This window comes from Haliotis asinina, chromosome 16, assembly GCF_037392515.1.
Source record: "Haliotis asinina isolate JCU_RB_2024 chromosome 16, JCU_Hal_asi_v2, whole genome shotgun sequence".
Classification (NCBI taxonomy): domain Eukaryota; kingdom Metazoa; phylum Mollusca; class Gastropoda; order Lepetellida; family Haliotidae; genus Haliotis; species Haliotis asinina.
In genome coordinates this window covers 22,412,487-22,428,388 of record NC_090295.1, presented here as the reverse complement: position 1 = coordinate 22,428,388, position 15,902 = coordinate 22,412,487, and the positions used below count along the sequence as shown (strand labels likewise).

The window sequence follows — 15,902 nt, the reverse complement described above, 5'->3', positions numbered from 1 at the left end:
ATAATCTCGAACAAAAACATTTATATTTGAAATGATTCTATGTTTAAGGTTGTTGTGATATTTTTGTATACGTTTTGATTCACAAATGGAATGTAAAATCAATACTGATTTAACGCGCTAAAGGGATGAAACAAAACGAATACTTCAATATATATTTCCTGATTAGAAATTCAAGACAATCACACTTGACACTACGTCGCAATGTTACTTGTACCATATATGTATTTCATTCACAGGTAGAGTGTATCAATGAGGGTGTGATGACCAATAAGCCAAATTCACATTTCAGATGTACACTATCTACAAGAACAAGAACACCTCATTCATAGCATATGCATCATTGTCCACATCTTCATCTCACGGGCATTTCACTCCAAGAGCCATTTACTTTTTTGTATTCTCTGAACGCCTTATAAACAAGACACAGCCTATTAGGAACATTAGGCCAACAATGATAAGGCACAACGCTACTTCTGAAAGATACAGCGCAGACTATTAATAGTGCATTCCTCAACAGAGTACGTGACACCGCGTTACAGATACAAGAGGATGTCAAAAGACAAAAGAGACGCTACAGCAGATACTGAGAGGATGCTAAAATATAGCCCACATGTTACAACCAATACCATAAAGATCCTAAATAGACATCATACAGATTAACACTTAGTAACACACGCCGTAAAGATGCCACGTTACAATAGAATCCACAAAAATTCCAAACAGATACCCCAAAGACGTTAAACGGACACCTCACATGTTGCAACAAACAACACAAAGATCCTAAACAGATACCTCACATGTTGCAACAGACAACACAAAGATCCTCAACAGACACCTCACGTGTTACAATAGATACCATAGAGAAGCTAAAAAGACACCTCACATGTTGCGACATTTCGACAAACAGTACCATTGAACAATATTGAACAATTAAAGAAGCTGTTATCTCTAAAATATTGTTCTAATTTGCATGTCTCAACTTCTAAATGCCACTCAAACAAGTTACACACCAAAAGGACGTTAAACAGACACCTTACGTGTTACAACAGACACCTCACGTGTTACACCAGATACCAAGGGCATAAAATAGTGTCAATCTCTATTAATAACCGACAGGAAAGTTGCAATCTAGACCAAGTAAACGGTCAAAACATACGCCCAATGAAGTTTCAAGTATGCACAAAACAATACTAAATTAGAAAACTGCATAAATATCTAATAAACATATTTTGATGCGCGAAAGTCAATTACTAAACTATCGATAGCGATAGTAACAAACATTATCGATGCATCGATAGTTTGTCGTTTCTACCATCGATTGATTGCTATCGTAGACCTACGAATTCCAATATATCGATAGTTCGAGACATCGTTACAGTCCTGCTTAAGTGTAGTTTTGTCGTTCTTCGCTGTTGTACTCACCTACAGTTTCAGCTGACATTCAAGATGTCCTGGCTACTGAAACGTCGACGTGTAGAACCAAAGACGTCAACAGAGAATCGCCAGTCCGTGTCGTCCTCCAACACGTCCTTGACCCCTTCTCAGCTTGACCTTGCCGTACGTGACCTTCTCAAGCTCCATCCCCCAAGGAACAGATGTGAAGAGTTTTGTAGAGGTACAACAGCTCTATGCTATCCTATTTACTTTTACCTGTGAACGGGTGGTGGGGCAGCCCAGTGGTTATAACGTTCGCTCGTCACTCTTTCCAATTTCAGACCAAAGTTTGTGTAAAGTCAGTGCATGGTTAAGGCGTTACCCACGTCTCACAGCAAAGATAATCTAGATTTCATTTTTTTTAAAAGAGGGGTGGGGACATCAGTGAAGTTTTGTTGGCCCCAGTCAAAGTTTACCCAAATCGCTGTGCAGAGGCGTCACTTTGGGCAACTGATTGTCTTACCTGAGTTCGCGTCGGCCATGATTCTTTTGAACGAAGGTAAACATGTATTTCTTTCGTGTTTTTCTCGGGGCTGTAGGTTAGTGTTAAGCGTTTGCTCGTCACGCCAAGGAATCGAGTTGATTCCCCAAGTGGGTACAATGTGCCTAGCTCATTCTGGTGTCCCCCGACGTGATGGTGCAGGGGTATTGCTGAAAACGTCGTAAAACTTTACTCACTTATGTCCTCTGGCTTATTTCTCCCTTAATAACCTGATACCCCGAAATATTATCTGAAGTGCCGTAAAACTCGCCCTCTCACCATGTTTGAAAGGCAACCCGATAACCTCCTCCGGGAAAAGAAAACAGTTGGTCAAGATGGTGTCCATAGTGATGATCCCCGTGGCTGTGCTCACCGGCCTGACAGCCAACACTTTCTTCGCCACCTTCACCAACTACGTCCAGTCGTCTGACATCCGGGCAACACTCCTCTACAGGTACTTGTATTGCATACATCTGAAATGGAAAATGAAACAGCAGAAACTCCCAATACGTATTCCCAGTCAGAAACGTCAACATTGTTAAAGGCTATTTTACTTTCTCTCTCTCTCTCTCTCTCTCTCTCTCTCTCTGTCTGTCTGTCTCTCTCTCTCACACACACACACACTATACATATATATATAAACTATAAAATATAAATAAAATTGGACGGTAGGGTAGTATAGTAGTGACGGCCTCCACTTGTCGCGCTGAAGACCAGGGTTCGATTCCCCACATGGGAACAATGTGTTCAGCTCATTTCTGGTGTGCCCCCCGTGATATTGCTGGACTGTTGTTGAAAGCGGCGTGAAACTCAACTCACTCGGTCACGCATATCAAAATTTGGCGTTTCAGATTTTCTGTTGCAAATACAAACATTTTATGAAAAGAACTAACACAGAAATTTATGCAGAGAATTCGTTTTAGGTCCAGTGTCCATGCATGGCACGTTTCATATATAACAACTGCTTTTTTTCTTCTTACTATGGCGTTTCAAACTCCGTTGTCCATAAAACGTGTCATGTATTCATGTTTGCCCAACAAAGATTTAAGACTTCAAGTAATGTTCTAGCCGGTCTTTTTGTTTGACAATGAAAATCGTACAAACACATATTTACGTCACACACCAATAATCTTTCAAGAGCGATTACTGTGAAGACACCAAAACCATACAAAGTAAATAAATAAATATACATGGCCAAAAGGAAGTTCAAGTGATGATGCACTCTCAAAACATTCATTACGATCATATCAATATTGATTGACTCCGATATACCTCCCAATTTTTCAGTCGTAAATTAAAAATGAAGTTCTCTAACTTTTTTTGAAGAGTATATGTCAAAGCGTTAAAATTGCTGGCCTCTCTCGGGGATTAAGCACCGTTTTTAATTACCGTTCGATGATTACCTTTAACATCTTCTGTTAACCCTCAGCGTCGAGCTTGGAAGCGTCATTCACTACCTCCAGGAAGAGCGAGACATGAGCGCCCTCTACCTGAGTTCCATTGAGGAGAAGACGAAGACTTTGCTGCTGCAACGGTATCCGGAGACTGACCGGTCGTTGGAGAAGCTGACGTTCTGGACAACCGGCCCCACGCTGACCAGGACGGAGTTCCAGTCCAAGGACAAGTTTCTCTCCTACCTGAACAGGTCCCTCCTTCTATGGTTATTATGCTTATATTGGGTGGTGGCGAGGGTTCGTCATTCCGACCACCCGGGTTCGATTCTCCACATGGGTACACTGTGTGAAGCCCATTTCTGGTGTCCTCCGCTATGATATTGCTGGAATATTGCTAAAAGCGGCGTTCAACCAATCTCACTCACTCACATTAAGTTTGTGACCGCCGGGATACTGCTTAGAGCGGCGTGAAAATATACTCACTCATTCGAGCATATTATTAAGATATATTATTTCTAAATTTTCTTTTCTTACCTATGGCAGAATTGATTTCGCCTTTTGTCGGACGAGGTCAATGAGCGAACTCAAACTCTTTTTTTCCTCGAAACCCACACGGGTACATCGAGTGAAGCCCATTTCAGGTGTTTCCTCCATTGCCGGAGTATTGCTCAAAGCGGCACAAAACTAAATTCTCTCACTTGGTGGAAAAAGTCAGATGTAACAAAAATGGAACTGGATATTCGAGGACGTTTTATCAAGAGTGATATGCACGTTCATCTGACGCTATTCTTTCTTGGCAGACATCGGTATGAGCTGGACACACTGAACCAAACCGTTACCATGGAACTACAGATGTACACCACCCTCATCCGTGTGTTCATCACGTGGTTGTACGATGCCGTCACGGAGGACCAGTCAGGGTCCATCTGGAGGAGTCTTGTGGCCTACCAGGAAGTTATCATCGCGAAAGAATACATGGGACTTGAGCGGGCTCTGGGAACTATTTTCTACGCAACGGGAACCTTCCCCTCCCAGGATGTGTATCTCTGGTTTTCTGAGAGCCAGGATGTAACGAATGCTACCTTCCTGTCAGCGAGGCGATACTCGGATTTGGTTCATGCTCTGTATGATGAAAACGTGAATGTAAGTCATGGTTTTGCTGAGATTTGTGTTATTTGTGAGATATGGACAGAAAACTTAATTAAGCACACCTTTATTTTCCAGTGGAATGTTTAGCTTTGGATATAATGGCGAATGTCAACAAAATGTTATTTTGCTTGTCTTGAGCGGCCTTAACACGATAAATTACAGTTTAACAACACATGTTGAAATTTTGAAACGCGCGCTTTCACACGTCAAACATGTGTCAAATTTTCGTGACATTTTTGTTGATTACGACTGGTTGTTTCTGAACTAGTTCGACAACATTTCAGACGTCAAGCTCGAGTTTGACGCCGTGCCAATTTACACTTGTCAGATCGTTACACAAAGTATGTGATTTAAACTATCGGTTTTCCGTCTTCCTTTCTTTTGTGGAATCGAGGATGGCCGAATGGGGTTAGATGGCTGACATTGTGTGCTGGTGTTAAGGTGCCTGACTTCTAGAGTGCTGTTTCGAATCCCGGATTGGCCTAATAAAAGTACAAGTGTCTGTACTTTTTCTGAGAAAGTATAATCACGTATCATGCTACATTTGACCACTTTCTAAATGGGGGCGATGGAGCAGTCTAGTGGTTAAAGCGTCGCTCATCACGAGTTCGATTCCCCAATGGGGACAATATATGAAAACCACGTCCTCCTCCGTGATAGTGCTGGAACATTGCTAATAGCAGCGAAAAACTAAACTCACTGACTCACTTTACATGGAATTGAGTATTCACGTGTGCTATTTGTTCTTCATTTTAATTCTCAATAGCGACAATAGAAATGGGCTTGACATATTCTACCCGTGTGGGGAATCGAACCCGGGTCTTCAGCTACCCCAGTCCGTGCAGATGTTTCTTATTAAAATGATATTGCAGGGAAACAAAATGCTTTTGGGAGTTTTGGGACGGATGAGAGCAGAGATAAGAAGAAACGACCTTGAAGGAAGAGGATCTGTCAAGATGGCGCAGTGGTGGTTCAACAACATGACGATCTACATGGATTTGCTGCTCGAGACACAGCAGGAACTGGCTGTGGAGATCACCCAGATGCTGGACGAGAGGCAGGCAACCAATTTGCAGAAGATGGTAGCAATCTCCATCGTCTTTGTCTGCGTCTTCGTTGTCTCAGCCATCATCATCTACGCTGTGTACTCCCTCACGGACGAAATCCAGAAATACTCCATAACGCTTGCTGCGAGGTCAGTAACTTGCGTTATAAACCTAATTAAAAAATCTATTTTAATTTAAATTTGAATATCAAATGGAACCAAAAGTATAATTTAGAGACGCAGAGGTTCGAATATCTGTTTGGACAATAATTTTAAAAAATCCAGATCTTTAGAATCGTATATTGTTTTCATATGTTATGATTAGCATTTATTTTAAATTTGAATCATTTAAGAAATGATTTTTTGAGACAATTCTAATTCTACACTCACACATACTTTATGTTCAAATTTGAAATATATGCTAATCGTAACATATAAAAATATATGATTGTAAAAATTTAGAGTTATATTTTTATGAATTATTGTCCAAACAGAGACTCGAACCCCTGTGCGTAGACAGGCTTTCTAAGCTGTATAAGTTCTCCTGTCAGCGATCATTATTTTCTGAAGAAAATAACAAAATATGTTTTGGGAAAGAACGTTTTTGGGAAAAAAAAAATTCACTTTTTTTTTTCAAATAAATAGTCAGACAATGTGGTTCTGTTTCTTTCGCCTCTGTTTTACACCTCGTACAGCATGGTCCTGACGTGGTCCATGCGATCGCTCCCCACCCTCACCGTTGTAGCTGTATAACCTGGTCCTTGACATCGCATCCCTACCCCATTGTTGCTGTTGTAAGATGTAACGTGGTCCTTGACATCACATCCTACAGTCACAGTTGTAGCTGTATAACGTGGCCCTTGACATCGCACCCTACCATCACCGTTAAGGCTGCATAGCGTGGTCCTTGACAATGCATCCTGCCATCACCGTTGTAGCTGTGTAACGTGGTCCTTGACATCACATCCTACCGTCACCGTTGCAGCTGTGTAACGTGGTCCTTGACATCGCATCCTACCGTCACCATTGTAGCTGTGTAACGTGGTCCTTGACATCACATCCTACAGTCACCGTTGTAGCTGTATAACGTGGCCCTTGACATCGCACCCTACCATCACCGTTAAGGCTGCATAACGTGGTCCTTGACAATGCATCCTGCCATCACCGTTGTAGCTGTGTAACGTGGCCCTTGACATCACATCCTACCGTCACCGTTGCAGCTGTGTAACGTGGTCCTTGACATCGCATCCTACCGTCACCGTTGTAGCTGTATAACGTGGCCCTTGACAATGCATCCTGCCATCACCGTTGTAGCTGTGTAACGTGGTATTTGACAACACATCCTACCGTCACCGTTGCAGCTGTGTAACGTGGTCCTTGACATCGCATCCTACCGTCACCATTGTAGCTGTGTAACGTGGTCCTTGACGTCACATCCTACAGTCACCGTTGCAGCTGTGTAACGTGGTCCTTGACATCGCATCCTACCATCACCGTTGTAGCACCGTCACCGTTTTACGGCGACGCAGGTCTAGAATTGACAGGCTGACTTCGTAGATGAGTGTACAGCAGCAAGCAGAAATGTTCATAATGCCAATCACTGGATTGTTTGGCCCAGGCCCCATTATTTCCTCACCGTATTGTTGAGTTCGGCGTTAACGCACTCGGACGGAGACGCAATACTATTTTCAGGGGCATAGTTACCATCATGATTGTTGCTGAAAAGGTTGGGTAAGTCCTGAGTACAATCGAAATTAAAAGCTTACAAGAAAATCGGCTTACACGAAAAGATATTGGCTTGCTACGCGCCTGATTTTATCAAAGAGGTATTTCGTCATTTCGCAGAACCAAAGCTTTGAATAAGGAGAAGAAAAGGACGGACACGCTGTTGTGCCAGATGCTTCCCAAGTCGGTGGCAGAGTTGCTTAAAAGCAACGAAGAAGTCAGCGCCGAGAACTACACCGAGGCCACCATCTTCTTCTCCGACATCCAAGGCTTCACTCAGATCTCTGCACGCAGCTCACCTGTACAGGTAGTGCAGATGCTCAACGGCCTCTACTCCTGCTTCGACGACAGGATCGCTCAGTACGACGTCTACAAGGTGGAGACCATTGGAGACGCTTACATGGTGGTTTCAGGCGAGTTGTCTCTCTTGTTTACCTTTCAGTGTCAGGGATGTTTCCGGTTCAGATCAGGTCGATAACATACTTAGGGACAGACTTTTTTAGCTGTAATTTTGTTTGTGACAGAATATATGTTATTAGTTACTGTGCAAATGTTTTCTCCGAAAGAAAGCTTATCTCTCAAAGGTCGTTTATGCCCTGGCCTGTTTGTTCGTAGTAAACGAGGGACGTTGGGGTGGCCAAGTTATAAAAGCGTTCTTTCATCACCCCGAAGATCCGGGTTTGATTCTTAACATGGGTACAATGTGTGAATCCTATTTCTGATGTCCTCCGCCGTGATATTGCTGGAATATAGCTTAAGGCGGTGTAAAACTGAACTCGCTCACTCACTCAAAATATGCAGGTGAGCTACAGTACATTCGTATTTTCTTGCACCAATTTCAGTGTCACCACTTTATTAGATTTATGTAAGATTGGCCTTCTAGGTCTGCTTTCGCCCAAATTTATTATATATCAGGATATCAATACATTGTTTTTGTATTTCACCGATTCATGCCCATCTTGATGTCAAGGTATGCCCTACAATCTCACTCAAACTTCAGGGACGACGTGGCAGCCTCTTGGTTAAACTGCATTACCACCATGAACCAAAATCATGTTCGACTCTCCAAACTGGTACAAAATGATAATTCTTGGAGTTCGCCACCGTGATGCTGCTCAAAATTAATCCTCGTTAAATAATAATAATAATATTATTATATTATTATATGGGCATTTATATTACGTTCTAGTCCATCCTTCATGCATTCTCTTTGTTTTTGCTCGATCATTGGATATTAGTCTCAGCGGCACACGATATTGTACATCTCAAGTCCCTGAGGATCATCCAACTTTTGCAGCCACTAGGCTAACCGAGTTAACATGACTCTCTCATCCTATCGAGGTATCCATTCACAGCTAGGTGGACTGGGTCACGTCTAATCGCAGTATTTTGTCCAAGTTTTACTGCGCGCTGCCGTACCCGTAACTAGTTGTGTGCGCGTATTAATGTGGCCATCGCCTGCTCATTTAACAACGGATTCCTTACCTCTAGGCATACCAAAGCCGAACGCACAACGCCATGCAGTTGAAATAGGCACCATGGCACTTGATCTCCTTGGCAACATCAACCGCCTGGAGATACCCCATCTTCCTGGTACCAAGTTCAAGCTCCGGATTGGATGTCATACAGGTTTGTCAGATTCGTATTAGAGTGAAAGGCGTCAAGATGCCCAGGGTCCTATTTCTCGGAGCGTCCATAGCGCAACGGTTGTCGCATCTACCATACTCGAGTCGAAGTCTTAGCTTTAAGATCGTTTTGTGAAAGCGAACCTGGGTTATTCTCTCCCCACAGTGGTTACTTGTCATATCTTCCTACGTAACCTCTGTTCTAATACGACCCTTTCATGGTGCGAGTGTTCACGACTCGTGATTGGAGGCAATCAGATTTAGTAGTGGAATCAGCGACCTTGTTTCAAAAGTGATCGTTCGCAAGATCTCGGTAGTTTCCGGATGCATCGTGAAAACTAGAACCTCTTGAGCGCGATACTCAAATGTTTCTTCTAGACAGAACTCAGTCATGTCATATTTGTTTCTCCACATTGCTTGCATTTGTCAAGTTGAATCTAGGCCGATGTAACACATTCTGGTTGGACAGAAAAAAGGGAGATAAATCTGCTGCCATTTTTTGCCGCTAGGGGTTTTTATGAGAACCGCGAAATATGGCCGTTTTTAAAACAGAGGTTCGTAGAAAGAGAATGAACCTAGGTGTGTAAGTGCCACTTTTAAATTTGTACATTGTTTCTTTTACCTAATGCCTGGTAATCCACTGGATGGCATCATGAGCATCGATCTACGCAACTGGAATGAAATCTAAATCACATAACCTTTAACTATGACTAAAGCGTTGGGCTCGTCATCCTGACCACCCGGCTTCCATTCTCCTCATGGATACAACGTGTAAAGCCCATATCTGGTGTTCCCCACTGTCATATTGCTAGAGCGGCTTATAGCTATATTCACGCACACACTCACACACTCACGCATTCACGCACTCACGCACTCACGCACTCACGCACTCACTCTCCTTTGCAGGTTCTGTAGTAGCTGGAGTCGTGGGGACGAAGATGCCCCGATATTGTCTCTTTGGGGAAACGGTCAGCATTGCAGCAAAAATGGAATCCTTGGGTAAACGTAAGTATAAAGGCAAATTGTGTAGCCATATGCAGTTGATCATTACGCTACCGTTGCCAGGGAAATCACCAAAATATGGAATAATGCCAAATACGACGTTTCGTTGTTATTGTGTTCTCTATACTAAATCACTCACTCACTGAAACAGCATTTAGCTCAGGCAACATTTTATTTTATTTTATTTTATTTTATTTTATTTTATTTTATTTTATTTTATTTTATTTTATTTTATTTTATTTTATTTTATATACGATGTACATGTATATATAGAACCATACAAAGTTAATCCGTACCCTACTGTTCCTAGAAGAATCCCCCAAAATATGGTATATACTCAGTTTTTAAGTTTCCAGAGGCTCAAGCAATATTTCGTAAAGGTTAAACTACGATAGATAATATTTTTTTCTGTACAGTGTTTTTATTAGCTATATCCTTCGAAAGCTGCAGGTTGTTTTTAGTCCTTGTGGTATTCGCTTTATGAACAAAACATTCGTTGTACATTATTTTCAGTTTTGAGAAATATGTATTCTAAGATTTTAGCTTCTGTTCATCTCAGTCATTCGTCGATCGGCGATTACTTCGAACTTGTGAGTAGTGTGCGACAAGGTTATGTCAAAGTCCTTTTCTTTTTGCGATGTTTTCAAGGTATGTTACAAAATTCGGGTCTTAGGGGCATCTGTATTGACTCAGATTTTATGGATTTATTGCTATTGTTGATCTTGTTAACATGATCCTAATTTATTTGATGACACTGTTAGAGGTTTGCAGAGGAAGTTTGATATAATTCAGTAAATATCGTAGCTCTTGAATGTACTGCTTACTAGAACTGTGTACTGTGTAACTAGAGACAGATATGTCCCTGTAAATAGACAGTTAAATTTAGTCGCTAAATATCATAGTATATTAATTAGTAATTGTAGATATACCCTTGTAAATTGTTTTAATTATATCAAAGACGCTCTTTAGCCATTTAATTAAATTACTTTGTTCAGTTACGCCTATTCCACGAAATTGTATTGTACATGGGCTGATGCCCTACAAATAAAAATAATTCTAATAACTGAAGAATGATTTATTAGCTTTACTCACTTACGCACTCACGAATTCCCTCACTCGATCACCCACTCACTAAAACAGCATGTAGCTCAGGCAAAATGACAGGGCATTTTTGGAAGGCATTTTTTTTTCGTTTCATTTCGTGTCATTTCTGTAGCGAGTCGCATCCACCTCAGCCAGACAACTTATGACGCTCTTTCGGGAAGAGAAGGCTTCCGACTTGAAGAACGCGGAGACGACATGGCGAGGGTACGTCAAGCTTAATCATATCAAATCATAAGATATATGGATGTCCAAAGTCTGTTTTAAAATATTTTCACTTAAAAGTGAGCATTCTCAGTTTTTGAAAATCTCAGTGAACAAATCTCATCCCGTCAGATCTTTCACAGGTCAAAATATAATGAGTGAGCGAGTGAATTGAGTTTTACGCCGCACTCAGTAATATCCCAACCATATGGCTGCCAGCTGTAAATAATCGAGTCCAGACCAGACAATCCAGTGATCAACAGTATGATCATATATCTACTCAAATGGGATACGATGACATGTGTCAACCCAAGTCAGAGAGACTGACCACCCGATCCCGTTAGCCAGCTCTTACGACAAGTATGGATTACTAATGATCAGTTGCTAACCGTGATCTTCACGGGTTTTCAGAATGTAAACTTTGCTCATATGTCGAATGAATATTGACTGGTGTACCGTAGGTTATCTATCAATGTTGTGCTACTGAAACCGCTGTATTCTGTTCATAGAAATAATTACACACATACTAGCTTTCGACAGTTCTTGTTGATGCACAAAAGTGAGAATTTTTTGTTTGTTTTATGCAGATGTTGATAAAATGAGTTTTTTATGCACAAACGTATATAGCATTGCTATGCATATCATATCATGGTATGTATGTGCGTGTGTGTGCACGTGCGTACGTGCGTACGTGTGTGCGTTTTCATCAACTGAAAATTCCGTTTGACAGCGAGATCGAGAGCTGCAGATGTTCTTCAAAGGCTATGTACACACTTACTGGCTGCTAAGAAGAGAAGGGATGGCAATGCGTACCCCTAGCTCCCCCGGGAAGGTTTCTACATCCGAGTCTAGTGCCAGCGAAGAACGGATGCATCACGATGGTGAGTTAAGGGAGCTCTTTGCACGGGGAAACTGGCTGGGTAAGCAATTTTGATTCAAGCCATTATGACATGGTAGTAAACTCAGACCAACTATCCAGGTTTACAGACAAACTACAAGGTCTGGGAAATGGCATAAGGATGTTGACAATAGCTAAATGAAATAGTAACGATGAGCATCACCTTCGGCAGACCAACGGCGCAAAGGAAACTGGGATGTGTCTAAAAGGATAGATTAACACTGTTATTTGTCAGTGTTGTATGCAGTGTGCGAAATAAGTCAGTCTGGCTAGCTTTACCAGCCCACAAAATAATTCATTTGCTCGAAATTTGAATGTAGACACTAAGCAAAAGATTACCAAAAGTTGAAATACCATCATCGATCAGGCTATAATCTCGCATGATTTTTTATCTCTATATGATCCCGTGAAAATTCACTAACTAGCCGGGCCAGTGACTTGGAGATTTACTGACCCGACTGGATTTTTACCAGCCACGGGCTAACGGGACAGTGGTTATTTCACACACTGGTTGCATGACCATCCATGCGAGTATGCGCAACAAGCAGGTGAAATGTACACTCAGTGTTCACATCCAAAACACCAGGTTAAATATGCATGCAACTTTCACCCCTAAACACCTAACAGCATAAATATACAAGCAGATTTCACACCAACACATCAGATAGATTAAATAAATATGCAGGGAAATAAATCAACATGAGGGTATACGTTTTTCTTTTTTTATTATGAGCGAAAGATTTTTTTATGTCTGGACAACCGCTTATTGCCTTAATGTTAGATCGCCCCAAAATAGTCACCTTTTGTTCTTGGTTCTAATAAACGCCTTCTTTGTCAAATCTCTGAGCAAATATACGCTTGTTACCGTAAAGGGGCGATGGGGTAGGCCAGTGGTTAAATCGTTCGCTCGTCTCGCCGAAGACCCGGGTTCAATTCTCTAAATAGGAACTATATGTGAAGCCCGTTTCTGGTATCCCCCGCCGTGATACTGCTGGAATTATGCTAAAGACGTCGTAAAGCTATACTCACTCACTCACTTATTACCGAAAATGCAGTAAGAATGTGGTTATAAGGAATTCAGAGGGATCAGAGTGTTTAGTTCGTTATAGCCGAAGTTTTATTCGTAAGTTCGGTATAAATGTAGTTTACGGTATATTTCACTGTCATTCTTAATACACCGACTTTCAATGGGACCGGCAGATTGTCAATAGGATGTTCCAGTGTACATCTCTCTAGCTGCTAATAGTTACCATCATAGGATGGGATGCTTATACCTGTAATTTGTATCCCCACAGGTAAAGAACATGTATGGGAACAACACTGAAGCCTTGCTGCCAAAACAACATCACCCAGCGTCTCAAAATCGTGTACGTTAAAAGTATACGCAATGAATAACATATAAACATGTAAATGGAATCTTCACTGTACCTTTTCAGTGATTCGAGAGTTTTGGTTCGTGCCAATTGCCGCTTCGAATTTGTTCTTGAGGTTCTTGAATTTTTAACCTGACGGTCAAAAGATCCGTACAATAATTGCATTTGATCAGAATATTTCAAACCTTATGAACCCGCTACCAGGTTGAAAACAATGACCGATAAAAAATAAATAATGAAACAATCTTGGCAAATACTAGTTCTAGTACACGGTTAGTATTTCCCACATGACAAAAATACTGGTGAAGAATTGTTTTCCTAGCACTCACACGCACACATACGCGCACACGCACACACGCACACGCACACACACACACATGCTCAAAAGGGTAAATTTCAATACCATATTTTGATGTGTTGTTGTAGCGTTGTTGGAATGTAAAGCAAACTATATCTGTCACATGTTTTGTTTTGTTTTTGACAGATGATATGCCAGTGCGAGGAAAAGCGGTTATAATTATGTAACACGGCGTCCTGAGAATACCATCCTCGACAGCACAATTGTTGGGTCCAGGGACTGTGCATGACTTCATTTGGCCTCACACAGATATGGCAAGAGGTACAAGCACAAACCCATGCTGGTTTTGTGCCGCCGTTGGCATTTTGTTGAACAAAACGATACAATACTCAATCATTATCGTTCACTCGTATCTTCCAAGATTTTTTGTTCGATTCCGCACATCCGTATGTGGATACTGGTGAAAAACAGGACCGACGTCATCAGATTTTGAAAAAAATTGTTTGCATAAATATAGTGGATTTATGCAACGTCTTTTGAGTTCACAGCTGCAGCTATCATGAATTGACTCAAACCAGCGTTTGCAATACCTGCCTGCCAGACCGCCCGCTTCGGGTTATTTTCAACTTGGACTACTAGATTCCCAAGTTCACCGGGTTAGAATTCAGATATGTATATGAAGAGATCTTGTGGACGGGCAAGTTATACATCTACCCAGCTCTGTGGTCTGACTGAATGTTTTGCGAGTTTCGGACCCTGCCAAACCGCATGCATTTGTTGGTACATTTGTTCATTATTGAACAATGTTGGTCATACCCTTAGGCAGGCAGTAGATAAAGCTCTCGTGCGTTTTGGGTTTGATTCCCAACATGAGTTCGATGTGTGAAATTCAGCTCTGGTGTCCCCTGCCATGATATTGCTTGAATAATACTAGCGTCTGAGATGAAGGTATGCGAGTATTTCGCGCTTTCTCCTTAAATACATATATGTATGTGTGTGTATGTGGGTGGGTGGTGTCACAGTTCCTGATTGTCCTAATGCAAAATGTCCAAAACGTTCTAGATCGGGCCCAAATCTGGACAACATGCTGGCCGCGGGGCTATGGCTCCCTGTCTTAATAACTCGGTTACTGCTCTGACTCTGTATGGTCCAGTGTTGTCGTCCATCGACAGGCCTTGTACGCAGAGGGTGGTTATCAAAATGAGGAATAACAACTGGACGTAAGATAACGTTTGTTTCCTCTGACTGTCACAAGAGGCAATTTGCAGTCGCAGGATACACTACCCCATGACTGATCCCCCTCCACAGGCTAGAGTTGTCTGGATGTTTCTAGCGGCAAATCTCGCGTTATGATGTCTCCAGACTAGCACTCTGCCATCTACCATCCGCAAAAGCACCCTGCACTCATCTGTCCAGTGTATCCGTCTCCAGTGTAACAAATTCCAGTTGGATTTGACAAGACACCACCCCAAGCGTTCACGCATGTGCCGACGAGTTAGTTCAGGCCGTTTTATTGGTTTTCTAGCCTTGAAACTTGCTGCTCTCAGACGCGGTCTAGCAATCCTCGTAGACGGTCCCTGATTACTGTACCACTGGTCCCTTAATTGTATTGAATTTGCGAAGGGGTTTCGTTTAACGATCCTCAAGCGTCTTCTGTCCTCCATTACAGATGATTTCTGGGGTCTCTAAGAACTTGGGCGATCCCTCATATCATTCGTTTGTCAATTAAACGGCTTATTATCGAGTGGTGACGACCTGTTCTTCTATCAGTGGCTCGCATGGACATTCCGCTATCTCTAAGTCCAATATTCTGCCATCGTTCGGCATTAGACAGGCGACGTCTTGCCCTGAAAAAAATCAGCTACTTCTGATCTATCATAGTGAACACGGAGTACGCTGCGATCGAAGTTCCCGACGTTGAAGTGGACTTTTCACATTCAATGGGTGTCAGTGAACGGAGTTCTGCAAATGTACGGTTTCCATGCTTGATCATCTCTATCTTGCGATTATAAATCTACGAAAGACCACCTTTGCCAAAATCACATATTTTGTTTTAAAAAATCCGTCGTAGTAATAAAATAATGAAACTTTTGGTGTTGCTTAACCTTTGTCCAAGTGTATATATGACATGACTGGACTGGGTTTGACACGACATTACATGACATATGATATA

General features: G+C 41.9%; 1 protein-coding gene across 1 annotated transcript; it reads left to right on the top strand.

The window, feature by feature from the left end:
• Window positions 1-1,438: 1,438 nt before the first annotated feature.
• On the top strand, window positions 1,439-13,956 carry LOC137267700 (uncharacterized). Its single transcript, XM_067802165.1, has 11 exons — window positions 1,439-1,615; window positions 2,207-2,369; window positions 3,345-3,560; window positions 4,110-4,452; window positions 5,331-5,653; window positions 7,349-7,641; window positions 8,720-8,857; window positions 9,760-9,858; window positions 11,072-11,163; window positions 11,891-12,041; window positions 13,916-13,956. Exons 1-11 carry the CDS (start codon window positions 1,447-1,449, stop codon window positions 13,954-13,956), a joined length of 2,028 nt encoding a protein of 675 aa, XP_067658266.1. The 5' UTR covers window positions 1,439-1,446.
• Window positions 13,957-15,902: the final 1,946 nt, after the last annotated feature.